Here is a 27760-nt window from a genome sequence, read left to right as displayed (position 1 = left end):
AATGAGTACCTTTCTGGTCATGGATTGTGGATCAGCGGCGCGAGCACTGCTGTTCTAATTATAGACAGACACCACAAATATACTGAACCAACAAACTTTCTGGACTGTTGGGCGTTCGTGACCACATGGCTTAAGATCCACAAAGCTGACTGGAGGACAGTGCTGCCTGCTGTTCTAAACTTCTAATTATAGAGATACATATACGGCCTTGTTTACTTCCCAAAAAATTTTACAAAATTTTTCAGATTCCCCGTCACATCGAATCTTTAGACGTATGCATGAAATATTAAATATAGACGAAAATAAAAATTAATTACACAGTTTGGTCGAAATTGACAAGACGAATCTTTTGAGCCTAGTTAGTCCATGATTGGACAATATTTGTCAAATACAAACGAAATTGGTACTATTTATATTTTGCAAAATATTTTGGAACTAAACAAGGCCTACAGCAAACCTGCTGAACCAAACTAGTGCTGGTCGCTTCCGACCACTTGGCTCAACATCAGCAGAATGACCGAACCGAGGGTAGCGGCATGCTGCGCTATAATCAGAAAGCCGCCTTACCGAGCGCATGGTTTACCGGCCTTGGCTTGCAGTTTGTAACAAGTCCGCCTCCTGCAGATTACTATGTTCTTGACCGGGGGCACCGGGTTATGTTAGGCCCTGACCTGCCAAGCCAGGTGCCGGCCACATGAGCGTAGATGATTTGCAGACCGGATTGCTTGTCCCACAGGCAAGGCGAGACAAGGATTCCTGAGAGCTCGGAAGTCGGAAGCAACCAGCAGATGGATGGATGGATAAGAGGAGCAGTCCGTTTTGCCGTTTTGGACATCCAGGACGGAGGGAGTGAGAATATCCAAGAAGCGGGCAATCGCTGTCTCACTTCTCCTTCGCGTACAAGGGAAAGCAAAGGCCAACCCCAAAGCATTGCAATTTACAATAGGCACGAGGCAGGAAATCCATGGTGCCACGACACAGCTTGGTATCCATGTGCTAGAAGAACCACAAATAATTGCATTTGGACTTGTATTTGGCTGATCCATCAAATCCATTATCTGAGCCAACCTTGTTCTAACCTGAATCGTTCCAGACTCCACAGTTTCAGGCTTTCAAACGATCACAAGAGACAAGACATGTGACTGGAAGATTATTACTCTTTAAACAGAACAAAAAAGAACATGACTATTTGAAGGTAACGCAATCATGAGTCAATCAATTTAAAGAATAGTCATAACACAGTGTACAATCGACGGCAGAACATCTCATTTGAAGAATTCTACATGGCCGCCAACATCCATACACAATAGCTTGGCCTCGGAGGCCAGCTTCCTGCTCCTATACAGCACCAGGTTCGTGAGCCGGTGCTTGGGCTGAGGCTTGAAGGATCTCGCCTCGTCTTCCTTGCCCAGGAGCGCCAGCTCCCGCGCAGGCATCACGTCGCCCCACCAGAAGTCGCGCAGCACCTCATGGATGAGCGCCCAGTATGCACGGTCCCGTGGCACCAGGAACAGGCTGCTCCCGTTGGGCGTCCAGCAGTAGAGCTCCACCCAGTCCCTGCCCATGATTTCCATCAGGCCCTGCACCTGCGGCATGTAGTAGTACGGCATGGCGCGCCAAGGCAGAGCGAGCTCGGGCTTGCCCTTGTTGAACGGACACTTGACTTCTAGGATCCCGCCGTCCGGTTCACACCCAAGGACTCCGTCAGGCGAAGCTCCGAGCCATCCGGAGTTGGCCTCGGTGTGCACTGCGAAGCCAAGGGTGCCCACCAGTCTTCCTGTGATGCTTGTGTACTGCTCTATGGCTATGCTTTCATGATGCGTCCCCCAGTCCATGGCAGACCTAGCAGTATCCGGCAGCTTGATCTCTGTTGCTCCAAAGACTTTCTCATTCCACAGCTCTGCCCTTCTGTTGCCAGCCCAGAAACCCAAAGCAGTACTGAAGGTGCTAGTGGTGAGCTTGTCCTTGCGAAGAGCAAACCATTCCTCTGAACGCTGGGCTACGTCAGAGGAGGTGAGCTGGGAGGACACCATGAGAGCAGAAGTTGGTGATAGATTTAACAGAGATGACCGGCTATAGATCTGGATCGATGAACTGGAGCAGCTACGAGGAATATAGCCTTCAAAGTTCCGTCTTGATGGCAAGAACGCAGACAGAGTTAAACGCACGCGAGAAGTTGAAGAAGAGGCAGCTGGAATTTGCAGGAATGTCCTAAACAAACGAGGAACTGCTCAATGGTTAGAAAGCTTGTCAATGATGTTGTAGTTTGGATAAATATGACATATCTTAACAAAGCTGAGAAGTTAATCTTGGAAAGCATGTAGGAAGTACCCAACAAGAATCAGAGAACAGATCAACACATCAACCCAACAAGAATGGCTAACCTCAGAATGCACAATACATGACAAGAGTATGCTTCATTTATATGAAGAACTTGCTTCACTTCTTGAATAAAGCAGGGGTAGAATATTGCAAGCAAGGGTTTATACCTTACCCAATTTCAGCAAGAAGACGTTGCTTGGGACAAGTAAATATTAGAGAGAGCTAGGTAAAGAGATCCCAGCCTCTCAAGCAATGATGATCACTACAAAGAAGCAAACTCTAGCAAGTCAACAACGACACCATGCAAACCTCTACAACCTCCCAACCAGCATGCAAACTGATACAATCTTCCAACAAGCATGTAAAATGCTATGATGTACATCATGTATCGATGTTCCAAACAGATAAGAACAATCACTAACAAATAAAGCTACTTTTCCTGCCTCAATTTTTCTGTACGTGTGTACCTAAGCATTTTCCAAGTTCAAAGTGTGTTGCATTTATCAGGCAAGTCAGTCAAGTTTCAATTTGAGGTCAACCATCATATATGCTTTTGTTCCATCTATTTTGATGCAATCCAGATGACAATGAAACAAAAAATTTCTAATGTTAGAACATATGATTGTGGCGGTTGAGTCCATAAATTTAATTCTCCACTCTCCTTAAATCAAAGGTTCATAGTTAATCCTATAAAACCAAAGCAAATCACATGGTTGAATGAAGGCTAAGTGTTAATAAGTCCATTTCCAGGATTGTACTTCTGAACCCAGAAAGAGTGTCAACCGGCCAACATTAAAATGTGAGGCGATATATGAGTTGAATTCATTTTTGTTCACCTGTGAGCAAACAAACCTACATTACACAGAGAGCAAACTTCTGAACACTGAAATCTTATAATCATACTCTTATTTCTCCCTCTCTCTTCCATTCCTACCATTTCAAACATTCCAAAGTTTTTTCAAAAGGAAGAGGTTTGCCCTAAGTTATATTTAAAAGAGAAAACAAAAACATATGCTGGCCCAGTTTTTTAAGGGAAATATAGGACACGAAAACCCAACATAGAGGGGTTTGTCGCACAACCCCAGAAACAACAATGGTACAACCACCAACCCAACTGATAAGGAAGATTCAATGCACTCTAGACTCCTGGGGTAGCCAGATTAAGTAATAATTAGCACCATTTCATACTTTTTTAGTTGCGAGCTAGACTGAAGCTTACTCCCATTCTTGAGCACCCACTGTCCTTTTGTGCCACAAAAAATAATACTGTCCTCATTAAAAGCTAAAGGGCCATTGAACAACACATGCAAACAATCCAATGGTGCTACCACTGGCCAAACACCAAATGATAATCCAGTGCACAAATGAGGCAGCTCTAAGGGGAAGTGGATGCACCAAGAGCAGAAATCTTATCTGAAGAAGAGGGGAAACAAGAAAAAGGCTCCAATTTCAGTACCTGAAGCGGGGCCACAGGTGGGGGCAGCCGCAGACGCGGCCGAGCGCTGCGCGGGCCTCCGGGTGGCCGCGGCCACGGGCCGCGCGCGGAGTTCCGCTGCCAGGGTCGGCAGGGGCCGCTGCGGCACGTGGTCGAACACATGGCGCGCATCCAGCAGCGTGGCGCTGGCGCGGCGGCGCGAGTAGCAGTGCGGAGGTGGTGTGTTCACGGCCGCTCTCATGCTGCGCGCCCCTTTTTCGAGAGCTTCACAAACACGCGACGGCGGTTTCGGCCTCGGCGCGGCGGCGAGCTCCTGCGGCTAGCCGGCGGCGATGATTTAGTGGGACGGAGAAGCAGCGCGGCCCAGTGTCTGCGTCCAGATATTTCCCCCGTCCCTCCCAAAAGTCCCCTAATCTTTTCCCTGATAGCCACGCAGGACCGTCCGATATAAAATCCGACGGCTGCGGTGCTCCCAAAGCCCAAGCGTCCCACGGAGAGCGGCGGCAGCAGAGGACGATAGGAGTAGCGTACAGTGTACAATGATCATAACCTAAACTAGATGCCATTTCGCTATGATCTAGGCCTTGTTTAGTTCCAAGTTTTACAATTTTTTTTAATTCTCTGATACATTGAATTTTGCAATACACGCATATAGTATTAAATATAGATAAAAAATAACTAATTGTACTGTTTACCTGTAATTTGTGCGACAAATCATTTGTCAAATACAAACGAAAATGCTACGGTCTCCATTTTGCAAAAAAATTTAGAATTGAACAAGACCCTAGAAAAATATATCAACATCTATAATATCAAACTAATTTTGTTAAAATGTGTATATCTTGATAGTAATTTTATTTGAACCTGGCAGATGTTAACGTATCATTCTAAAAACCTGATCAAATATAGAAAAAAATGATTAGAAAGTTTAGTCAATTTTGAACTCCTTAGTATTGCTATTGCAGGGACAAACGCATTCCATCGCTGGTCATACTAGGGCATGTTAAGTTCCCATGAAATACAAAATGCACTACTTTGGAATGATGAAATGCAAAATACCAATTTTTTCAGGGTTATGTTTAGTTTCATTCAAAATGCAGAATTTATTGTCCTCATTATGACCTCTTGAGACCAAAATCCAAAATGGAGAATGACAACCATGTTGCCAAAAATTTTACATAGTATTTAGCTTCATTATACAAAATGAGAAACCAAAACCCATAATTTTTTGGATGAAAAGGGAACTAAACACCCTCTGAATGGAACATGCATTTTTATTTCATATCGTAATTGGGATGTTCAGCAGAACATTATTACAACGCCGTGTGATATAGCGAAATGGGCAATATATATGCGCAGCTTTATTGTAGGGCACTCTTCCTAGATACACACAATTCCTATAAGGCCATGGAACCGGCCATTCTCTTCTATGCAAGGGTCGGTGGTATCCATATGTAACCGTGGGTCTGCACATATCCAACTCTCGCGCTCAATTCGTCTGCTTCCTTGGGGCCTCGACTGCCAGGTTCATATGGGAGGGCCTTCAGCTTGCCGTCGTCAATGTCGTGCAGCAAAGGAGTGAAAATCTGCCAAGCAGCCTGAAATAGCGAAAGGTGCAGTGTTAGATGATAGAGTGAAACAGAAATGAAAGAGTTCTTGCAGATAAAGGATCCTGGAGTTAAGAGCAAAACAGAAACAAAAGAGTTATTGCTGATAAATGATCCAACAAGTGGGCATAAATATGCAGGGTGGCACGAACCTTTAGCTCATCTCTGCGAACGAAGTGCTGCTGGTCTCCTCTTATTCTGTAGAAACATCGATATTGATCAATGCAGGTGCAGTAAAGAAAAGCAAAATTTTGCATAGAAGAAGCTTTTCAACTGTTATCAACACAAGACATGATATATGCAGAGCTATCCACGATTTTAGGATGAGAGAATTTCTTTGTAACAAACGATATGTTAGAATGATGAAAAGGATGGCACTTACGTATCCAAGATAAGGCGTTCATATGCCTCAGGAATTTTGATATTTTGGTACCGCATACCATATGACAAATCAAGTTCACTTTGTTCAGTAGCCATTTCTAACCCAGGCTTCTTAACCTGCAGCAATTTAATTTTCAAAGATTAATTAGAGATTCTGTTATTCTAAAGAAATGTCATGACGTTTTACTGATGAAAACAAGAAATTAGACCCTAGAGAAGTAGCAGGACTTACAGTTAGTTTCATGTACATGGCTTCTGATGGTTGGAGGCGTATAACAAACTCATTTCTTCCTTGCCTCTTATCTTCACCAGGTTATATTTAGATTTAGTTCAATTACCAAGATCTCTAATTCTTACTTGGACATAACAGAACAACATAATGAACCGATATAAAATATTCGTTGCAAAAGGTCATCAATAAGAGAGACATTCCATGAAGCTATAAGGTGAGGAAAATTGTCATCCTTAGTATTGTTTTGTTGTTCAATGAACAAAGAGTGTCATCCATCCACCCTACAACTAACAATTGCATGCTGAACCTCAGTCAGAAGTTTATTTAATCTAGCCCAGCTTGAGTTAATTTAACAATTTACTAATTTTACCAATATGACAGCTAATGTAGACAAATTTCAGTGAGAAGTTAAACGGCAATGCACGTGCTCTGCACGATTGCATTTCAATTAATCTAAAGGGACCACTGTCCTGGCTTTCCAGTATCAATGCATGGACCTGGCCTACCCCATTCTGCATTGTCAATGGACCTTTAGCCAATCCTTTGGTAGTTTCAGATCCCATGATCTCTAAGTTATGAAAGAACATCTTGCTTTGTACTGTCTGGTTATGTAAAGGCGCTCCCCTCCTATACAGGTAAATCTATACTAAGAGTAAACTACACCATGAATATTAACTTCTATGCACATACTTCTAAAAATGTCACCAGGAACATCCTTGAATTGCACCCGAACTTCTGCTTTCCTTGAGCTCAATGCTTTACCAGCTTTAAGAATGAAAGGAACACCTGCACGACATGAGTATTAGAGGGTTGATACAGAAAGTAAAGATATTATGATTGAGAAAAGGCACACTGGATGGAAAAAAAACACAGAGAGAAAATACTTCAAGTATGAAGATTTCAAATGTAATATGTACAGATACTGTCATGTGGGTGAAAGATATACCTTCCCATCTTTCATTGTGTACCCGAAGAACAACAGATGCAAAAGTTGGGGTATTTGAGTCATCTGGCACTGTAGGGTCATCCTTGTAGCCATCGTATTGCCCAAGGACTACCTCTTCAGGCTTAATAGGGTTCACAGATTGCAGAACCTGAAATTAAGACACGGAACTAGTTCCTCTGAGCACTAACCAAACAACAAAAACATAAGATGTGCACTCTGCCACATTTCAGAGAGCAAATCAAACCACAGCAAGAAAATTGGCGAAGCTGCAATATAAGTAGTAACATCAATAGAGTAAAGAGAGTTGGACCTTGACTTTCTCATCTCTGATGTGCTCAGGCTTAAGGGAGACAGGCTTTTCCATCGCAACCAAACAGAAAACCTGCAGATAGTCACTAAATTATTAATAAACCTCTAATTATATTAATAAACCTCTAAAACCTGGACTCAATTACCAAGTAGGGAAAAGAAGGCCTTTACTGTCCATAGTCACTAAAATATTAATAAACCTCTAAAACCTGGACTCAATTATGAAAATGATAGCAGAACGCAGAACCATAGCAAATAGAGTATTAAATATATCTTATTTATATTTACCTGCAGTAAATGATTCTGAATGATATCACGAATGATTCTGCAACAACAGGAGCAGAGTCAGATATTTATAGAGCAAATGGAAAGAAAAATAAGGTATAAAAAGAAACACAAAAATGTTTAATCAATGTGACAGAAATAGGCAGAATCATCTGGTGCTCATCACCATCAATTCATCTGTTCAACCATTGTAAGAGAGAGTGATATGATCTTTTTTTTGGCAATTCAGTATCAAAGGAAAGCATGCTCCTTCCAAGTTATTTGGTTACTAAAGTTTTGCACCTTTCCCTGCTAAATCTTGCAAGTTTAAGCAACAATGAAAATCATGAATTTTTCACAGTTTTACATACAAAATACATCTCCACTAAAAAAATACAAAATACATCTATTCATTGATAAGAATCAACCAGGAATTCAAGTATTTCCAAATTTATCATCAATACCATCTTTATATATACATTACGCAGAAGATTTATAATTTAGCTAGTAAGGTACACTAGTGCTTCTACTTTTGCAAGGAAAAGAAATGCTTGTACATACCCATATTGGTCAAAATATCCTCCACGCCCTTCAGTTCCAAAGTCCTCCCTGAATACTATCTGCAGTATTGGAGTAATTAGCATGCCATGTCATTGATACTGTAATGCTTTCGGTTATCTTAGGTTCAGTTTGGCTCAGTTCAAACTGTAGTAAATTGTTACAGTAGAATACAGCAGCTCCCTACTGTAATCACAAACGGATCAAGTCAAATAACTTATGAACAGAACTACAAAGTACCTTCTTGAATGATAAAGTTGCCAACTGCTAGCTACTGAATACAAAACATCTTACCTGTATATTATCAATATTGTCGCGGTTCCAAAGAGGCAAGAACAAGCGGTTGGCAAAACGAAGGACAAGCTGTAACATGGTATTGGTTAAAAAAAGTTAGACAAGTATTCGTGAAATGTAAAGCAAGTTGAGAAAAAGTTACATCCATTACCAAGTTTTGGACCAACTCTTTTCCCAGGTAATGGTCTATTCTGTATAGTTGGTGTTCCTCGAATAGCTCCCCAAGTTGGGCACTTAATTCTTCAGCGGAATCCAAGTCCTTTCCAAAGGGCTTCTCAACAATGACTCTGGTCCATCCAGGGTGAGAAGCTGCACGCACAAGCACAACACTAATGTGAAGCCCAGGCTTGACAGTACTAAGTGCTCGAATTTTCAAATCTATAATTCTATATATATTACAAAGAGAACTGGTATTGGTTTAATTCCTCTTGGTTTGTGAAGAACTAACTATTAAAGAATATTTGATGAACAGCATGAATGTCCTTTGTACCAATCTTTTCCAAATCAGTTTCATATTTATTTGAATGTAGTGAATAGAAGGTAGGAACACAAGCTTAAAAATGAACATGCTCTTTTGTTACTACTGAACGAATGTTTTGAATAACAATGTAAAAGTTTATTTCGCTTCAAGGAAAACAAATATAATAGAATCTTAATGAAACTTAATAAGCTTCTAAAACTTGAAGCTTCCACTGATCCACCATACTTGTTTCTTCATTAAACTAAGGATTTGCATTAGCTTATCAGAATAAAGAAACTCAGCATAGGAAAGAAACTTTTACATGGATTCATGCAATATGTTCTGATCATTTTGCACACTGAAGGGTAGACAGATGGAGGCAATGCCAAATAAAAGAGCCTGCGATAGCTTCCTGATTTGTTTGACGCCTCATACTGTGATATTGTCTTGTTCAGTTTCTGAAATCCTTCTCCAGTGTCATAGGAACCACTGACATATTTTATCTGAGACACAAAATTACCATAATGATGTCTGTGCCCTAGAATAAATTTATTGTAATTATAACAACTTACTAATTGCAAAAATTCTGAAAGATCTTCTGGGTCTCCTTTGAGATACCTGTATAAAAAGAACACCTATGACTGAAAGGAGTAAAGATGCATGCCTTTTCAATTCCATGCAACTGCTGAATATCTAGGAATTTACAGCACATTACAGATCAGTGTTAATTTTCGTTCCGAGCCTACATGTTTCCAAATGTAGCAATATGAAAAAATATAAGTTTTCATGTCTTGTATGGACAGAAATGAAATCTTCGTGCAGTAAATAGAACTTCTGTGTTATGCAACTTAAGAACTAGCTCCATCCATCAGGAACATTACCCACGAATGCGTTCTCTTAACCCATCATCAGAAAGATTTGATCTAGCATAACCAAATATATGGACTTCACCAGATTGTATAAATCCCTGTAACAATGAATATTAACTTCAGTCAATACATCCACTAGCTTGATAATTATAGTGTATATCACAGAACCGCACAGATTCTAACAAATGGAACTGCACAGATGCTGCATGTTTGTAAATAATAAATCTATATGTTTGCGTATGGACTGCAATACAGCTAGTTATTGTGTAGAAGCTTGATGTGTTGTTTGCCATCATTCCTTCAATTTGTCTTCTACACTTTCATATCACGTACAGGAGAAGTGTACATTTATGTGTGCTTATACTTGTGATCTGGTTACAATAAGAAAACTAGCCCAGATTACTTGCTCTGGAATGCTCAATTGAATGTGCATTACAGTTTTACAGTTTAAGTTACACTCTAAGTTGTAAAATTGTATAAGGAATAGTTAATACCTGATCAAAGAGGTGGTAGAGGGCTGGGAAAGTTTTCTTCTTAGCAAGGTCACCAGAAGCCCCAAGTACAACAATGGAGAGACAACCTTGCTCTGAAGGAAGGTCTAGGTCTCTAGACAAAGAATTAAAGCTGTTTCGCCTTGATGATGGTGTCGATCCTCCTGACATGACAAATAGTACGAGCCTCTTCTACCTGCTACAATAATACACCTATCCAAGTGAGAAAGATGCTAATGACTTGCAGTGACCCAAATTTATCATGAACATGTTTGTGTTGTTAATGAAATGTCCAAGAACAGGCAAGTAAGCTAGCACAACACGTTAGTTAGTCTTGCTCAACACCATTTTTATGCTAAAAAGAGCACAACATCTACTGCAACCTCAGAACCTGAGACAAAAACTGGACATGATCAGATCTAAGATCACACTCCTGTTCTCCCCCCTTTAAGTGAAGTAGTGAATTGCATCTTATCGATGTGCCTCATGCTTTATAGGTAAGAGCATATCATATATTGTATTCTTCCAAAGGTATCTGGGCTTATTGTATTGAGAGAAAAAGAATTTGAAATTTGGATCTCTCTTCCTGCCGAGGACACCAAAAGCACCAGTATCTAAAGGTCAAAAGAGCAGTAACCGCTTAAACCCATTCAATTTAAAATTTTAACATCCGAGTAGCACAAGTTCTCACTCGTGGCTAATTTCAGTAAAATACCCTCAAGTTAATATGCCAAAACCTCCACCAATTCCCAATTCCTAGCAGCAAAATGGAAGATGATTAAATGAAAAAAAAAAAACAGCCGCTACGAAACAGCCGGAGGTGAGGAAGCGATTCCAACAAGTAGAGAAAATTGCTAAAGCCCCAAGCCGAAAACAAAGCAGCTCAAGGCTAACCAGAATTCACTCCACCGAACAGGGGGCAAAAAGATCTGCAACTCTAGCTGCACAAGATCCGCGGCAAGCAGAGCCGGCGGCGGCGGCGGCAGGGAACCGTTAGCGATTGAGGAAAGAATCTAGAGCGCGGCTGGTGAAAACGAGAAGCGATCGCGACACCGAACACCCCTAATAAAGAAGCAAGTTTCCCGAGGAGAAGCACGACCGTTAAGTCGGCCGGTGCAAAGCCAGCCGCGACGACGACAGAACCGGATGGAGAAACCTCGGACTCGCCGCCCCCGGCTGGGCATGGGGAAATAAAGAAAAAGGGAGAGGTGCGGGATCGCTCTGCAAAGCAAAAGGGAGAGCAGAGCACTGACCAGCGGCGAGATTTCTGGAGGAGCGAGCGCCGAGCGCCGAGCGGGTGGGAGGAAGGAGCTCTGTCGCTGCTTCGGTCGGTCCCCCTCGGCGGCCGTTCGTTTATATACCGCGGACGGCGGCGGCCTCCCCGCGCAGCCGCGCTGCCCGTCTGACGCTTGGGTTCGTTTCCACTTTTACCTGCCCGCCACCTACCAACCTTTCCTGGCTTGGCTACCTGCGACCGCCAGCCGGCGTGCTCTGTGCCACCAACCCCAGTTCCATCCTCCCGACCTCCCGCAAACAAAAAAGCTCTCCATTGGCACCGCATGTAAACACGAATGAAATATTGTGCGGTAACTGGCAAAGTGGTAACAGTAGAGAAAGGTTAGATGAGAGGTTAAGGCCTTGTTTAAAACTAAAATTTTTTCAACATTTTCTGTCTCATCGGATCTTGCGGCACATGCATGAAGTATTAAATATAGACAAAAATAAAAACTATTTACACAGTTTGCATATAAATCACGAGACGAATCTTTTAAGCTTAGTTACTCCATAATTGGACAATGTTTGTTAAATAAAACAAAAGTACTACAGCAAAATAAAAAAATAGATCTAAACAAGGCCTAAGTTTCCTATAACAGTGTGTTTCTTCTCAGCTTGGTGCTCATTAAGCTTAGTTACTCTATAATTGGACAATGTTTGTTAAATAAAAACAAAAGTTCTACAGTATCAAAATAAAAAAATAGATCTAAACAAGGCCTAAGTTTCCTATAACAGTGTGTTCCTTCTCAGCTTGGTGCTCATAGTAGAGGTAGAACTTAAAATGGGCACCATCGCCAGCTATTAGATAGCTTTTAAGAGCAAGTCTAATAGACTATACTCCTTCCGTCTCTATTTAATTATCATCGTTGGTGTGTATGTCACATGTTTGACTTGATTTATAGAAAATATGTGCAACATTTATATTTTTAAATAAATTTATTAAAAAAACTAGATTCAAAGTCATAGATGAGCTAATAACTACTATAGGGCTAAGTGTAATTAAAGTTATGTTTTAGAAACCGTGCTGTCCTAAACGACTTCTAACTCCTATACGAAGGTAGTATTTGTTGTAAGTTTACATACAAATGACTGTAGACTATATTATTAGTCTTGTTCATGATCTTTGGCGATATTATACTAATTTTCTTCGGATAACCGTTAGTGTGCATATATAGTTGATATTATTTAGAGATTTGAAGGTGAGTATAAGTGCTATTTTAGATACTATTTTAGGCGAGAACGTCTACTTTATCAACATTTGTCTTTTCAAAACTATACAAATACCTACACATTTCATGCGCAAAAGACATACTTTATGTTTACTTGAATGACTATTGTTACACTAGATAGGTTAGATGAATGATTTCCATTGATCCGAACATGGCATAAGATGTGGGTTGAACTATGTAGCCCACCGTTTCAAGATTCTAATATAGTTTAAAGATTATCATGTCGTGGCGTGTCCAAAGATCATGTCATAAGAGGCACTAAAATGACACATCTCAAGTCCTAACTTTATCTAGTAGGTAAAAATGTCATACTCGTCCAACTGTGAAGAACTCAATCCTAGGTATGATCTCTCCGAGGTATATTGACGGAAGACTATGACAATGCTACAATAATAACTACGAGGATACAACCACATATTAGAGCATCTCTAAGGGTTTTGCATTTGAGGTTTGCATTTGATTAATTTGTCAAAAAACTCCAAAAGAGGTATCCAACGGTTTTACATTTGGAGTTTGCAATTTGGGCAACTTGGCAAATGAGGGAGCAAACTTGGCAAAAATGCCAAGCTGTGGACGGCTTTGCAAACCCGATCGCACGCGCGAGGAAAGCGCGCGCGTCTGGAGACCTCCTATTTTATCCTTTGCCAAGTCCAAATGCTAATTCCCTTGGAGATGGCTTATTTTTATCCTTTGTATTTTGTTATGGGAGTTTGCAATGCCAAGTCAATTTGCCAAAGCTTTTGGATATGCTCTTATGGTGCAGTCGACGGGACCATGTATTTCATTGAAAAAAACATAAGAACTGGTATTTTTAAGGTAAAAAATAGGAATCGAGCTCCCAATCTGTAAATTACATTTCTGCATTCCTACTATTTTTATTATTAGGACACTCACAATACAAGACTCTATCATAGAGTCTAAGACAATTAATTACATATTATTTATGATATTTCGCTGATGTGGCAGTATATTTATTGAAGAAAGATGTAGAAAAAATAAGACTTCAAGTCTTATTTAGACTCTAAGTCCCCATTGTTCGAGACAATAAATAACTTTAGACCCTCTATGATAGAGTCTGTATTGTGAGTACTCTTAGCTCACCTATGGGTGTGTTTGGTTGGTGGCCTAGTCTGGCCATGGCTCACTTGGGCCAGTTTTTGGGTGTTTGGTTGGTTGTACTGGGCCTGGGGCCTAGCTAACCAGAGCCAGCCGTACGCTTGGAGCCTGGCCAGGATTGAACGGCCAAATCGGTTGTTCGATCCTAGCCAGACCAGGGCCAGCTCTTGGCTGAGTTCCCGTCACCTCTGCTACTTCTCCCAGTGCCTGCGACCGACACCGACACCAACGCCCAGTGCTCGAGCTTGGAGGAGGGTCTTCCAAGTGGTGCCCGCGGTGGCCGAGGCCAAGCCACTGACGCCCGTGGTGCTCGCGGTGGCCGAGGCTGAGGCCGGCGTCTCCGCTCAGACCCTGCCGCGCTCGCCGACCTCCCCGTCTCCTCCCCGCTCACTATGGCCGCCCAGGCTCCCTCTGGCGAGGACGCCATGGCGGCGATGGGCGCAGCCGCGGACGCCGTGGACACCACGCGCCTCGACCTTCCCTCGCCTCCCCCTCACCTCCTCGCCGCGGTGGATCTGATACTATATGTTTGACCTTATATGTTTGACTTTAGTTTTCTTATAAAAAAACCAACATCATTTAAATCACGGTACTATTTCAAGCAACCCTGGTTTTCTTATACTATGGCTTTGTTTAGTTCCCAAAAAAAAATTTGGTTTTGGGTACTGTAGCACTTTCGTTTTTATTTGGTAATTATTATCTAATCATGGACTAACTAGACTCAAAAGATTCATCTCGTGATTTATAGACAAACTGTGTAATTAGTTTTGGTTTTACTACCTTAAAAAGTTTTTGGTTTTTAGAGTGAACTAAACAAGGCCTATGTATATTAAGGATTTTGTATAAAACTAGGGTCAAACCATTAGCTAGCGTCATGGGACACGAATAAATTATAGGGCTAAGTGTTGTATTTGTACCGTGATTTAAATAATGGTGGTTTTGATGCTGGTCCCGTTAATACATGATTTAATTTGTGATTTTGTGGTCCTGATGATTAGATGGTTTCTTTGAGCTGACCTAATCTGACAAATATTTTTTAAAAAAGGGAATATCTGCTTCCATGAGATAAGGATTTTTTTTAAAGGAGGGAGATCTATTGATTTACTCAAGAAACAGGTTACATTACATTCTTTTGCAATTAACGACTCCACGCAATGTGGACCTGTGCCCGCCACACCGCCCAGTGTGACGTGCATCTCGCAAACTACGCAAGTTCATGATCGATTTTATTTGTTCTCTCCTACAATCTCGCCTCAGTACGTGTCCTAGACACATATTTTATATATATCATTTACAATAAAATCCATCTGCTCGGCAAGCAGCTAGAATAACCGCGTTGAGCAATTAGATTCGATAATTGCTTTACCCCGTGTCCATTTAGCTGTTAGTCGCATCAGAAGTTGTTTGAAAATTCTAAATTTTAATTTTTAAAAGAATAAAAATAGATATCTCATACAAACTTTGTATATAACATGTCAACATTTGAGATCATTTGAAAGTTCTAAAATTTAATCTTTAAATATGATAACTACAAATAAAATTTTGAGACTCTATGTCAACGAACAAATTGTAGATCTGTTGAGTTTTACTCAATCCATCTCAAATTATAAGATATTTGATTTTTCTAACATCAAGTTTGACCATTCGTCTTATTTAAAAATTTATGTAAAATATCACTTTCTTTTGTTGTGGCTTGGTTTAGTAATAAAAGTTCTACAAAAATAACTTAAATTTAACTATGTTTGGACAAATTTTTTAAATAAGATAAGTCATTATATTTGGAATAAAAAAAGTTAAATATCTTATAATTTAAGATAAAAAGAGTATATAAGAAGAATACTACAAAATATTAATTATTATTGTATATCCTTGTTGTGTCCTTCCTTCCACCATAACTTGGCATTGATTTGAGCAACGGATAGGAGGCGAGAAATAGACATGAATGGGCGTTGTGATTTCCCAACGGATCTTCTTATAGTATAGTATCGTGATCGTGATCGAGCGGATGGGTGTTCGTGGTTTAGACGTTGACGCTACTGTTTGCATGCACGTGCAGGACAAATTTAAACGAATAACTATCTCAGCACGCGGTGCAGGTGCAGTTGCGTGCGTGCGGTCATAGTATTTCTAAAGGAAATATAAATCTCCCCATGAAAAGAAAGTAGAACTATGCTGCTATATGTCATGCCTATCTCTTCAATTTCAGACTCTATCCATTTTGGAAGAAGTTATTCTACAACCTGCCGTGCCGTTGGGCGCCGCCGCCGCCGGTGTGATAGGATTTTATTGGAGTTCCGCGGCCACAACGTCGGAGCTCCGGTGTGACTGCCCGTAGTGACCTTCTTTTTTCTCCTCCCTTTTTGGTTGTCGCTATGGCCAGCATCCACACCGTGTGAACAGCCTCTCCCCCCTCTCCCCTCCTCACCAGCCCCTTTCTAAGGTTGTTGAACCTATAGAAGAGAGACAAGGCATAGGGTCATGCCGTCACAATACAAGGCGATGGGCATGGTTTGGATTTAAGATCCAATTTTTTTTCAACCTGATTGCTTCATTTACATTGGCCTCAAAAGACTTGACAGTTGAAATAAATTTTGCGTGGATTGCTTTTACATTTTGTTCCAGTTCTACATGGCGTTGACTAAGCCATCAATTGATCCGAAACCTTAAAAAAACATACTACATAACAGAGTATCAAATTTCAGTGTCTAGCCTAGAAGCATAAATTTCCAGCATCTCTATGCTCTGGTTCAATTTGGTAGCACATGTTTAATTTACTTGTACACCTCACGGTTCACAAAGATCATAAATTAAACATTGGCCTCGATCTTCCTCACTGGCTGGCTCCCCTTCCATTCCAGCTCACAAATAGATCTCCGTGCGGTTGTCCGGGCCCCGCTGGTCGCTGGATCGGGCTCGGCTCAGATCTGTGTCGTCGGCTACCACTACGGGCTGGGCGGCAATTTGGCCTGGGTGCCCTCCGTGTCCTTGTCCTTGGGCAGTTGGCCAGGAGGCCATGTGGTGCCCAGTGCGGTGCCCAGGCGCGACAACATCATGCAGGCATTATTGTTTCAAAACAACATGTATCGTGGTACGGCACGGCACCCTAGCGGAAACAGTTGCGCGGCCAGGCCTCCAAGCCCAAGGTAGGTGGTTCTATTGGCTGCCGATCCATCGGAGCAGTTGATCGGCCGTGGCGGAATAATATGCCATCTTCTTCTGAGCACGGACAGCTGCTTGCTTCTCCTTGTTGCATGCCCGGCCCGGGCGTACGCGTTGCTGAATACGGCTACTCACGTGCTGCATGATCCCGATCTGCAATTCTGCATGTGGCCTTGGCTCACGACACGAGCGGTCCGCCTGACTCCTCTACGAGTACTATATACTACAGTGTACTACTAGTATTAGCTTAATTAACGATTCGTGCAGCTTGTGCACGGAGTACTGTAATGTATGTACCTATTCCACGTGCCATGAATCGTGTCGGTTCATTTGCCACGAGCAGATCTACTGACATGGTTCAGCCAGCGGATCCCATCCTCCAGAGTGCTGCAGACTGCTCTCCTCCTCGAAGGCTGCTGGTGCTGGAACGAACTCAACTCTGAACGCAACGGCAGACTGCTGCTTTCTCAAGGGACGGACGCAGGCAGGCAGGAAAAAAAATAAAGGCAGCTTTGTTCTCGTCCAGGTATAGCAGCCCGATTAATCAACCCTAGTGCATTTGTTATGACTTATAAATGTTTTCAAAGTCAAATTTAGCTATCTGAGTATCTCATGTTCAAACGAACTACAACCCAAGCCAAAATTCGAGTATCAACACCAGGCTCCAACTTCGTTTATTTCTCCACATGTGCCTAGACCAAGCCCGGCGCAATTGCAATCTGCAGTCACGGACGGGCTGAGCCTTGAAAAGTTGACGGGTTGACTTTTTGCTGCGACCGTCGGACGGGGAAAACGGACTGGTGGCCGGCGGCGTCACTGCATACTGCATCCGACCCTGCAACTGCAATGAAAAACTAGTTCAGGAACTAGTAGACGCACGTTCGCCTATGACTCAGGCCTTGTTTAGTTCGCAAAAATTTTCAAGATTCTCCGTCACATCGAATTTTTGGTCGCATGTATGGAGCATTAAATATAGACGAAAATAAAAACTAACTGCACAGTTTACTCCGTGATTGGACAATGTTTGTCAAATAAAAACGAAATGCTACAGTACCAAAAACAAAAAATTTTGCGAACTAAACGAGGCCTCAGAATTGCATCATGCCCATCTCATCTCGGGCCTTGGCGAACCAAACGCCACACGGCGCCCGGTCAGGACGTCTGCCGGACGAACTAGTTCCTGCACATGCGCTGCCCAAAGCGCCAAAATGCAATCATGTGTTTGACGATATAGGATTGCAAGAAAAACATAAATATCTAGCGACAGGGACAGCCACATCCTCCCCCAACTCTCAAGTCCCAACCACACACTACTGCTAGTGTCTAGTGACCTCTTATACGACAAAATTAAAAAAAGAGAGAAAGATCAGCAACGCAGCTTTCAGATCCTGAACCTATATTTGCCATATGTATAGTTATATAGAATCCTTCGTAGTAATATCAGGTAACTCGCTCTTTAGTCGAAAGTACCCAGTCAACCACATAACAGCAGGTCCTAGACGTTGAATATAAACCACAAATCGCAACCACGCAGGGTCAGGGTCCACAAGTCACCATCAGAAGAAGAAAACGCATGCCATTTAGCGACAAGTTAGTCGCTGGTGAGGGCTCCATCACCATCAATTACATGAAAGCAACCTGCCAAAATATCATGGGCAGGATAAAAAGCACATGTACTCAGGCACTTTCAGTTTTCTGAAATGTATTGTGTGAATAGTGAAGACAGGCATGGCATTGCACCGTGAAGCGTTAAGAACACTGGACTATTATTTCCACCGTTTCTAACTTTCTATGGGGTTTACACGATGTGTAAGATGGCAAAGTGCTTAGCCAGAGCAGAGCGCTGTTCTGATGAGTCGCAACGCATTCAAATTTACATGCTACTTGGCTCCCACCTGGAAAAAGGTGGGACCCATTTCTAATGCCCCCAACAGCTTCAGTGAGCAGAGGACCCAATTCTTGTACTACACAGCAGTGTAGCCTGTTCAAATTTGAACTTGTTTAACCATGAGTAGTGTTTAGAAGCCTAACAGAGTGATTCTGTGTTGACGGCACGCACTTGACGCCTGGAGTGGTATCACCTGCAAGAAGTGGGTACCAGTTATTTTGTCACGATCTTGCAAGTCAAAAGATGTTCTGAAACAAAATAGCTAGAACACACATGGAGTTCAAGAAAACAGAATTATCATGAGACATGCCCTATAGTGGGGTTGATTCAACAATCAAGATAGTACGAGTCTATGAGATGCATGCACTAAAATGAAAGTGCAACTAAAGCTCCTTGCAAATTCTATCAATGTTCTGAAACGTGGATGGCAAGAGCATATGCTAACTTATCAAAAGATGACAATGAATTATTTTTTTTCTCAAATATCCATGAGCCCAGTGTACACCTTAGCATTAAGAAAATTGATAAGGAATTGGAATTATCACCAGAAACTTGACATGTTGCCCTCCTTTTAACTATTCGTCACAATGGAAATACTACTCTGAAATTTTTCTCCTTTGGATGGAAATAGAAGATTGACAAAAGAACTTGGAAACAGCCTCCAAATATAATATTGCAATTAAGAGGAACAAAAAATATTACCTTTTCAACCACTTTGGTCTGCCAGGCTTCTTATTTGTTGTTGGTACAGGATCAGATTGAGATGCACCAGATTGAAGAGTAGAAGAGTTCATTCTAGAATCATCAGGTTGACTAGCAGGTTTCAGCAGAAGTGACAATCCGTCCAAACTTCGAATTTCTTCACGGAGAAAGGGTCCTGCTTTTAGATCATCTGCATTTACCAATGAACCTGCATGCACAAAGCATTTGATACCAGTCATTACGAGAAATCATGAATATCTGAATGTCTAACTAAGTGACAAGCATGAAACTTATGTATAAACATAACAGGGCTGAAATAAATAGTTTGCATGTGTGTTGGGTTGGTGGGTTTGGGTCTTAGCGTTGTTTTTCTTTGTTTCATGTGCGTGTGTGGATGGGGTGGGGGAGAAAGGCATGGCACCGGAATTGACCTCTGTTAAGATACAACAAATATTTGAAACATACAGCTGAGAGGTAATCATGTTTATTTTCTTAACTTGGCACTAGTCATTATGATGATGCGTACCTTCGGGCAGATCATAAGAAAAATGAACATTAGCTCCAGGAACAAAACCAGCGGTACAGAAGTCCTGTGATGTGTCCATTATTCGCTTCTTTGGAGGTACTGTATCTGTTGTAGAATTGAATGGGTCCAGCATTAAAAAATTGAAAACAGTACAGGTTTAAGATACAAGTATGAAAGATATGTAGAATGTTTGCGTAAATCAAACACACACAAAGTAACAACAAAGATCACAACGATTATCAGACTATAGATTTCACAACTTCAATCTAAGGAACATTCGGCATACAAGTTCAATGATTATCTAAAAATAGGCACTAAGATCATCATAAGCATCACTTTATAAGCTGCTGCTGTTCAAATTTTAGGGCATAATCTTTTCATTGAAAATTATTGTGGTCCAAAATAGGCACCAAACTGCCAGAAGTAAGCAAAATGAGAAGAGACTTCCCATTTCTTACTATTCTATAGAGTAAAGACTATATGAATCAGTTGGTCAGGGATTCTGTAGTCTGCACTTCTCCAATCTGGCATGAGTAGGTTCTAGGTGTGTTACTGTTCAAGAGAACAGTAACCTACCCTTGTAGCCAATAGGGCTGATTGTTATCTTTAGCTATTTATTAGGAATTATAGAAGATTGGATAGCATGTAAGGATATCAGTTTTGTTAGGGATTACTCCCCTCCAGGCTGTTTTCTAAGGCGTGAATCGTGAATGCGTTTTTTAGATGGGCCGGTTTGTTAGGCGCAACTGTGGTTGCCAATGCATTTTCTGTCAGGCATTTAAGCCACGTGACGGAAGCCAAAGCATTTTGCATGAGCTGGTGATTAAAAGCTTTTTTTTTATGCGTCCATTCACACAATTCTTTTGATGCACCATGCATGTGTGAGGGGAGTTAATATGAGGCTGCAATATTCAAGCATGCGTGCATGCATGCATATTTGGAAACTCAGCACTAGTCTCGCAGATTTGGTATGCGGAGTGACACCTTAGAAACCTGCCCGGAGGGAGTAGTTACCAGTAGAGATAAGATTAGTTTCGATCTGTTAGGGTCATGCCTAGTAGCTCTATGAAAAATGCAGCTGGCAACCAATATGGGCAAACAAGATTAACATCTATTAGGGTTAGTCCCTTTCTCCTATCACTGCCCTTGCGGTGCAACCGCTGCCTATATGTGAGAGGTCAACTGCTTGGGTTAGGCCAGCTAGATCAAGGTTTGTGGCAATTGGTATTAGGTTGTCTGTAGTGGTTAATAATAATTGCATCATAATGAAAAAGGGGCTAATAGCACTAATATCGACTCTAATACCCTTTCCACAAGATGATGTATAAAAAGGGTTTCAGATTTCTAACCGTGAAACTATTTATGTCTGCTAGCTGTTTCCCTAAATGATGATTGCCAGCATGTTTTGTTGCCAAGAATAAATATAATATAAGTAAGAAAATCTAATTGACAAATCATAGCAATTCATAGCAGAAAAAAATATTGCAATGGTAAACTACAAAGGAACGACGAAGGGTGAAAGAGGACAGGAGAAACATAGGTAAACTCCACATCTATCACCCCTAAGAGAGAAGCAGAACTTACAAAGATAGAACGGAAGATCTGGTCTAGCAAGTACTTTCATGAGCAGGTCCACTAGACTATGAATCCTCTCTGATGGAAGAAAGTCGGCCTCAAGAATGTAGCCATCAGGGAATCGCACCCTCATTACTGCCTATATAAAATCAAGGCGGTTACTCCATTAAAAACAAGTAGTTTAGAACTCATAATAACATAACTCCATTGAAGAAACTCATACTAAGTTAAGAATGAGACAAATTCCTTTAAAAGGCAGTTAGACCTACATAATGTTATGCTGTATTTTCTTTTCTTAGGACAATTTCACATGCTATAAGTTAATTAATGCATATATTTATGTGAAATAAGAAAAATCTGCTCTTCAACATTTCTTAAGGCACTGCTCAGATAATGCTGGATTAAAAAGGAGCTAACTACGAGTCACACATAAAGTAACAAAAGAACTAGTAATAACAATTGCCATCTTCAAACTGTTCTTTGTATGGAGAACTGGACGAAGAAGAGTTGCCCATTGATCAATTGTAAGAAAATTCAATAGTGCGTTATAACCCTACCTTTGTTCTCTTTGCTCGCTGAGCAGCAAGTTCTGCCTCCCGCATCTTGCGAGTCTTTAGCATTTTAGAGTGCTCTGCACAAAGTCATCATTTTTAACAGTGCTACAGTAAGTACATCAGAACACAAAATAATAACAGGTTGATCAATATTATACTAAGTTGAAACTAAATAACTTAAAAGATCCCAAATAAAATTTTGTACCTCCTATCCTGTTTGAAATCAACTTGTAGTAATCAGCAGGCTGAAGCTCGTAAAAGTCATCATCTTCCTCTGCAAGAACAATGTTTTGATGTCACTACAGAACAAGCATAAGACAAGACAGGTCTTGGTAAAAAGAACAGAAGATAATATTTAGGTACCATGATCTGCACTAGGCAGCTTGCTGGGTTGTAGAGCAAAATTCTCACTCGAAAAAACTCGGATCTCATGTCCAAGTTCCTCTGACACTGCTTTCAGCTTGTCCTGGGATTTTCAAAAGAAAACAGAATTTCAGGCTTTGTCACATCTACCTATCGGGCCGGGGAAGAATTTAGAATACAAAAGGTTTGATCCAGAAAAAGAAAGAAAGAAAGAAAGAAAGAAAGAAAGAAAGTATGATCATTGCTCCAAAAATAAAACCCTCCTAGAAACCAATTCAAAATCGTAGTTTTGGGAATGTCGCAGGACCTCTGAAGCACTCATTGCATGTGTCGATTCCCCAGATGGCCAAGTCAGAGAAAAAACTATTTTACACGCACAAATTCGGGAATCGGGAACCAGACGCGCACCAAGAACTCAAGAACTGGACTCCCTAAACCCTCTAAAGAATGCGAGAGCCTTAAATAACCATCGCCATTCTCAAAACAAACACAGGGAAGAACAAGTCCTCGCTCATCCCCTCTCCAGCCAAGAACCTGAGCACAGTACATAGCCTCCCCACCTCCGGACCCTAGGGCCGGCGCGAACCCGAAATTCTCCAAGAACCCTGCCCAAGAAACTGCGCACGTCACCAAGAACCGAAACTACCGGGAGCCAGCGTTCGTTCCCATCCACCCGGCGGCGACGCAGACCAAATCGACACGCAATCGCGCAGGAAACCCGTGAGCGCGCGGCGGGGAAGCGGTGAGCGGGGAGGAGATGGGAGCGCGTACGTACCGCGGCGCGCTGCGCGTCGGCGTCGAGATCCATGTCCTCCTCCGACGAGAGGTCGTCGTCGCCCTCGCCCTCGTCCCTCTTCCTGCGTCGAGTCGCGCACGGCCAGAGGGTGGTGGAGGAGGAGGAGGGGCCTGCCTGCTGGTTGGGGTACTCTGCTTCCATCTTGGACGGGAAGGGAGAGGAAAGGAAAGCCTTCGCGAGGCGAGACGGGCGGGGGTAGGAGACGGGTTTCGGGCTGCGGGTCGGGCTCCGACTCCGGATTCGATGCGCTGAGATGAGACGGCCAACATTTTTTATACTGCTCACCAGCCTCAACGGCTCTAAACTTCTTTTGGGCCGAGCCTTGTTGGTGTCGTCAGCCCAGACGTATGTTTAGGCCCAGCGATGACAGGCCGCTAGCTGAAGTGCCTGAATTGGCTCCCAAAAAAAACTGAAGTGCTAAAGGGTTTCTGTATTTCTAAATTCAGATTTTTCATGAGTGTTTGGCCTCGTTTAATTTGCGAAAAGAAAATTTTTTAGATATCACATCGAATATATCAGTACACATACAAAGTATTAAATATAGATTAATAAAAAAATAAATTACATAGCTTATTTAGAATCAGCAACACAAATTTATTAAACCTAATAAATCTATCATCAGCATATGTTGGTTAAAGTAACAATTATGACTAATCATTAACTAATTAGATTTTTAAAAAAATCTCACGATTTACAACCAAAATATGTAATTAGTTTTTTTCTACTCAAAGATTCGGTGAAAAGACAAATGGTAGGCAGATCTGCTTTAGAATGTCGCGATCAAGGACGAAACCGATAGTTATGGCCTTGTTTAGTTCACCCAAAACTCCAAAAAATTTCAAGATTTCTTGTTACATCGAATTTTGTGGCATATGCATGGAGCATTAAATATAGATAAAAATAAAAACTAATTACACATTTATCTCTAAATTGTGAGACGAATCTTTTAAGTCTAATTACTCCATGATTGGACAAACTTTATCAAATAAATAAAAGTGCTATAGTGTCATTTTTTCAAAAAAAATTGGAACCATATGTCAAAGTTGTCAACTATATAAGTCACGCAGACGGCAGCACGCTGTTTTGTTTACAGCTACGGGTACAGCGAGGTTGACCTGGTACATTAAAACTTGGGTACGCTGACAGATTCGTTTTCTCGGAGTGGAAAATCTCAAGTAACCAACAAAACAAGCACTGTGCATAAATGGCCAGGTTTTGGCAACAAGCCAACAACTACATTGTTTAGTTCACGATTTTTTTTGACTTTAGCTACCATAGCATCTTCGTTTGCATTTGATAATTATTGTTCAATCATGTCCTAACCAGGCTTAAAAGATTCGTTTCGCAAATTACGGACAAACTGTGCAATTAGTTTTTATTTTTATCTATATTTAATACTCCATGTATGCGTACGAATATTCGATGTGACGAAAATTCTTAACCATTTTAGAAACTAAACCAGGCCTAGGTAGATGGATGTCGCACTCACCAACAAGAACAAAATTGAGGCGTCTTAGACGCCTCTCTAGCTTAGAAAAATACCATCATGCCCTTCTCCCCCATCCATTTTAGGAGTGTGTGGAACTACGATGGTAAATGGTAACAGACTATAAGTTACAATGACAAAATAGTTGGCATCGATAGGATGTGTTTGCGCTGCTCCTTTGCCGGAGCCGGAGCCAAAGCCCCGAAGGACGGAGTTGCAAATCATGGCTTCACCTCCATACACGCAAAAGGGTTCTCCTCCTCCTCCCGTTGCCCATTTGGTGCAGCTTTGCTAGATCTGAAGCCAGAGCGTGGCCAAACACACTCTAACTATGGAGTAGGTTAGGTTAGAGGGAAGGCAGGGCAAAGTAGAGATAACCTGATGTAGTCAAGGTTAGTGCCATGAATTGGTGATAAATCAATGGCGAGAGAGGTACCTACATGTGGCAACTAGTGATAGAAGATAATCTTTAGCTTGATACATCTCTATCGATATCCATTGACAGGTAATGTAACCGTTTGAAACAGGGGCGAGCTTGCTTTTTAGGCCAAGCTGGGCCACGCCCTTTCCTGCCCAATACAATTTGCACTTGCTAAAACAGTAAATTTTTATTACTAATAAATAATTAACACTTGATTATAAAGATGCCCTCCTACTGATCCTTCGATCAAATTCTCGCGCCACTTGTTTGAAGTATACTCGCTTCAATCATTCAGTCTTTTCTAAATATACATAGCTTTTGCAATATATCTAACTGTTCAGTGGCGGATATAGAACAACATTGAAGGGGGGCTGATCTCTTCTTCTATTTTTCCTCATTTTTCTTCTTTCTTCCACCCCTTCTTCCTCACCCTTCTACATCTCCATTGATGCACTGGGGGGGTGGCTGGAGCCCCCCAGCCCCCCCTTTAGTTCTGATATATATAGTAAAAAATACACATCTTAAGAAGCTAAAATGACTTATGATTTGAGAAGAGGGGGTATTGTATTATCATAGTCTTTATCGTTTGCATATTTGACACCATATAATAATAAGATGTATAATATACGAGGAATTGTGTATTGTCCCACCAGATTCAATTGTGATCTCTTTTTACAAAGTCATCATCAACCATTTGTCGGTGAGAAGGATTTAATGCATAGATGAATGCATGAAGAATGGGCCGACCACGCTCTTTTCATATAAAGAAAAGCTATATAGATCAGGAGCCGTGGCCAAATGCACCGAACCAAACACCGAGACCAGAAACCGACCATGCCCATGCAATGTTCTCTTTTTCGAGCGTGTTTTAAGAACAAAGCAGAGGAGGGGCCAGGACGACGAACTGACGATGTCCATCAGACGACGTAGCAATGGCTCTGCAGCGGTGGGCAAGGATGACCACGTCGCGTTTGATCTGCCAACTGATGCCGGCACGAACACAAGAACCTCTCACGCCGTCACACTGCCTTTTGGCATGCTATCACCATCACTGCCTCCCGACCGATCCGCGGTCGCCCGCTCTGAAGGCAAGGCAGGCGTCGGCGTGGTCCACGCCTCGGCCACCGGCACCGGCCCCGCTGCCGTTGTTTATCCCCCCAGGCTAGCACTCCAGCGGCAGGCCAGGGCAGAGCCCCACGGGCCCCGGGGCCAGCCACGGCGTGGGTCAGAGTCAGACAGACGCGCACGCTCCCCCGCACGTTGGCACGCGGCCCGCACGTTCCATCCCGCCGCCCGCCCCCTCGCGGCCTGGAATCGGATCAGCTGACTTCAGTCCCACCGATGGCTGGCTGCAGTCACCCAAATCGAACCGTTCATTTACATCTAACGGTTTGGCTGTATATGCTTCCATCTAGTTGTAGACCACAGAGAGTTCAGCCCATCTAAGCCCACCAGAGCACACAGTCTCTAGTTCGTTCCCAGCAGCTGTACCAAGCCAGAGGCCGCCGCCGGAGCACGCGCCCCTCGCGAGTCGCGATGCCCCGCGCGTCGCTGGAGCACTCGCCCGCCGCGCTGGATCCTCCTCCCCCATCCCGTCCTGAGCCGAAGTCGTCCCGTCCGGAGCCCCCACCCCTCGCCGGAGGACGCGGCCTCGTCGGAGCACACGCCCACCACGCCGGAGCTCCTGCGCCACGCCGTAGCCCGTGCCTCCCGCGTCGGAGCCCCCGCCTGCTGCCGGAGGACGCGCCCGCCGCGCCGAAGCCCCTGCCGACACGCAGGAGCCCCTTGCCGACCTGCTATTTATGCACCACGCCGGTGCCCCTGTCCATTCCATTCAGACATGCTGATTTTGCATCCTCTGTTTTTTATCGCAGGATGCTGATGCTTGCACTAAACACTGATGCCTTCACTGAACAATGACGTGTTGAGTCGATGCTTGCACTGGACGTTAAAGTGGGCAAGAAGAACATGAAGATTGTGATTGATTTCCTGTTTTTTAGGCCTTGTAGGTGTTCTAGTGTGATTGTCGCTGGAATGTGGAAGTGATCAGAATGTACTAGTTTCTTTTAGGAAGCAGTGTGTGTGCCTGTATGTTTCCAGAATCGAAATGGATAAATATATGGTTCTGATTTAATGAATGAAAATTCCCATAATTGGGTTATGCATATTGGCCATCAGTTGGTTCCCAGAATACTTGTGCCATATATATGTCAGTGAGGCCATCACAAGGCATTGTTGATTAAGTTCAGAGTCTATATAGATGTTCAAATGCATATGAAGCTACATAAAATATATCCTGACCGAACATTACAATTTAACCATAAAACCAAAAGCTACATAATTCCCATATGGTCTAAAAGGTCATCAATCTGTAAAGCATCACCACCAGTCCAAAAGCTATTCTCCAAAAACAAATGTCCATACTACTAGAAATCAGCAATAACATCATTTGTGATTGCCCCCTGCAAATGACATGGTTCAGAGAAACAATTGAGATAATGT

The 27760-nt window shown here is 42.3% G+C and overlaps 4 protein-coding genes across 7 annotated transcripts; 1 reads left to right on the top strand and 3 right to left on the bottom strand.

Annotated features, from left to right (window-relative positions):
• LOC8073684 lies at positions 1160-4173 on the bottom strand. Its single transcript, XM_002446647.2, has 2 exons — positions 3779-4173; positions 1160-2227 (listed from the first exon to the last, which is right to left on the bottom strand). The coding sequence occupies exons 1-2, from the start codon at positions 3996-3998 to the stop codon at positions 1266-1268; spliced, it is 1182 nt and encodes a 393-aa protein (XP_002446692.1). The 5' UTR covers positions 3999-4173; the 3' UTR covers positions 1160-1265.
• Positions 4965-11604, bottom strand: LOC110436319 (glucose-6-phosphate 1-dehydrogenase, cytoplasmic isoform-like). 3 transcript variants are annotated; one of them, XM_021463058.1, is made up of 16 exons: positions 11422-11604; positions 10172-10367; positions 9690-9775; positions 9381-9426; positions 9131-9311; positions 8500-8657; positions 8349-8417; positions 8058-8116; positions 7521-7557; positions 7234-7305; positions 6924-7071; positions 6668-6763; positions 5978-6048; positions 5747-5862; positions 5517-5562; positions 4965-5355 (listed from the first exon to the last, which is right to left on the bottom strand). In XM_021463058.1, the coding sequence occupies exons 2-16, from the start codon at positions 10337-10339 to the stop codon at positions 5185-5187; spliced, it is 1524 nt and encodes a 507-aa protein (XP_021318733.1). In that variant the 5' UTR covers positions 10340-10367; positions 11422-11604; the 3' UTR covers positions 4965-5184. The 3 variants fall into 3 exon arrangements, with proteins under 3 accessions (XP_021318733.1, XP_021318732.1, XP_021318734.1); XM_021463057.1 differs by having other exon boundaries at positions 10172-10364; positions 11422-11603; XM_021463059.1 differs by lacking the exon at positions 11422-11604 and adding an exon at positions 11268-11390 and having other exon boundaries at positions 10172-10364.
• LOC8073683 (plant UBX domain-containing protein 1) lies at positions 18522-23587 on the bottom strand. Of its 2 annotated transcripts, XM_002446646.2 has the most exons (8): positions 23331-23587; positions 22556-22658; positions 22398-22466; positions 22196-22269; positions 21648-21777; positions 20064-20168; positions 19538-19745; positions 18522-19028 (listed from the first exon to the last, which is right to left on the bottom strand). In XM_002446646.2, exons 1-8 carry the CDS (start codon positions 23490-23492, stop codon positions 19025-19027), a joined length of 855 nt encoding a protein of 284 aa, XP_002446691.1. In that variant the 5' UTR covers positions 23493-23587; the 3' UTR covers positions 18522-19024. The 2 variants fall into 2 exon arrangements, with proteins under 2 accessions (XP_002446691.1, XP_021317963.1); XM_021462288.1 differs by lacking the exon at positions 18522-19028 and having other exon boundaries at positions 19534-19745.
• On the top strand, positions 26795-27178 carry LOC110436492 (submaxillary gland androgen-regulated protein 3A-like). Its single transcript, XM_021463613.1, has one exon. The coding sequence runs from the start codon at positions 26795-26797 to the stop codon at positions 27176-27178; it is 384 nt and encodes a 127-aa protein (XP_021319288.1).

The sequence above is a fragment of the Sorghum bicolor genome, chromosome 6 (genome assembly GCF_000003195.3).
Source record: "Sorghum bicolor cultivar BTx623 chromosome 6, Sorghum_bicolor_NCBIv3, whole genome shotgun sequence".
Classification (NCBI taxonomy): Eukaryota; Viridiplantae; Streptophyta; class Magnoliopsida; order Poales; family Poaceae; genus Sorghum; species Sorghum bicolor.
Note: the sequence above shows the minus strand (reverse complement) of the source record. Positions and strands in the feature narration are given on the sequence as shown.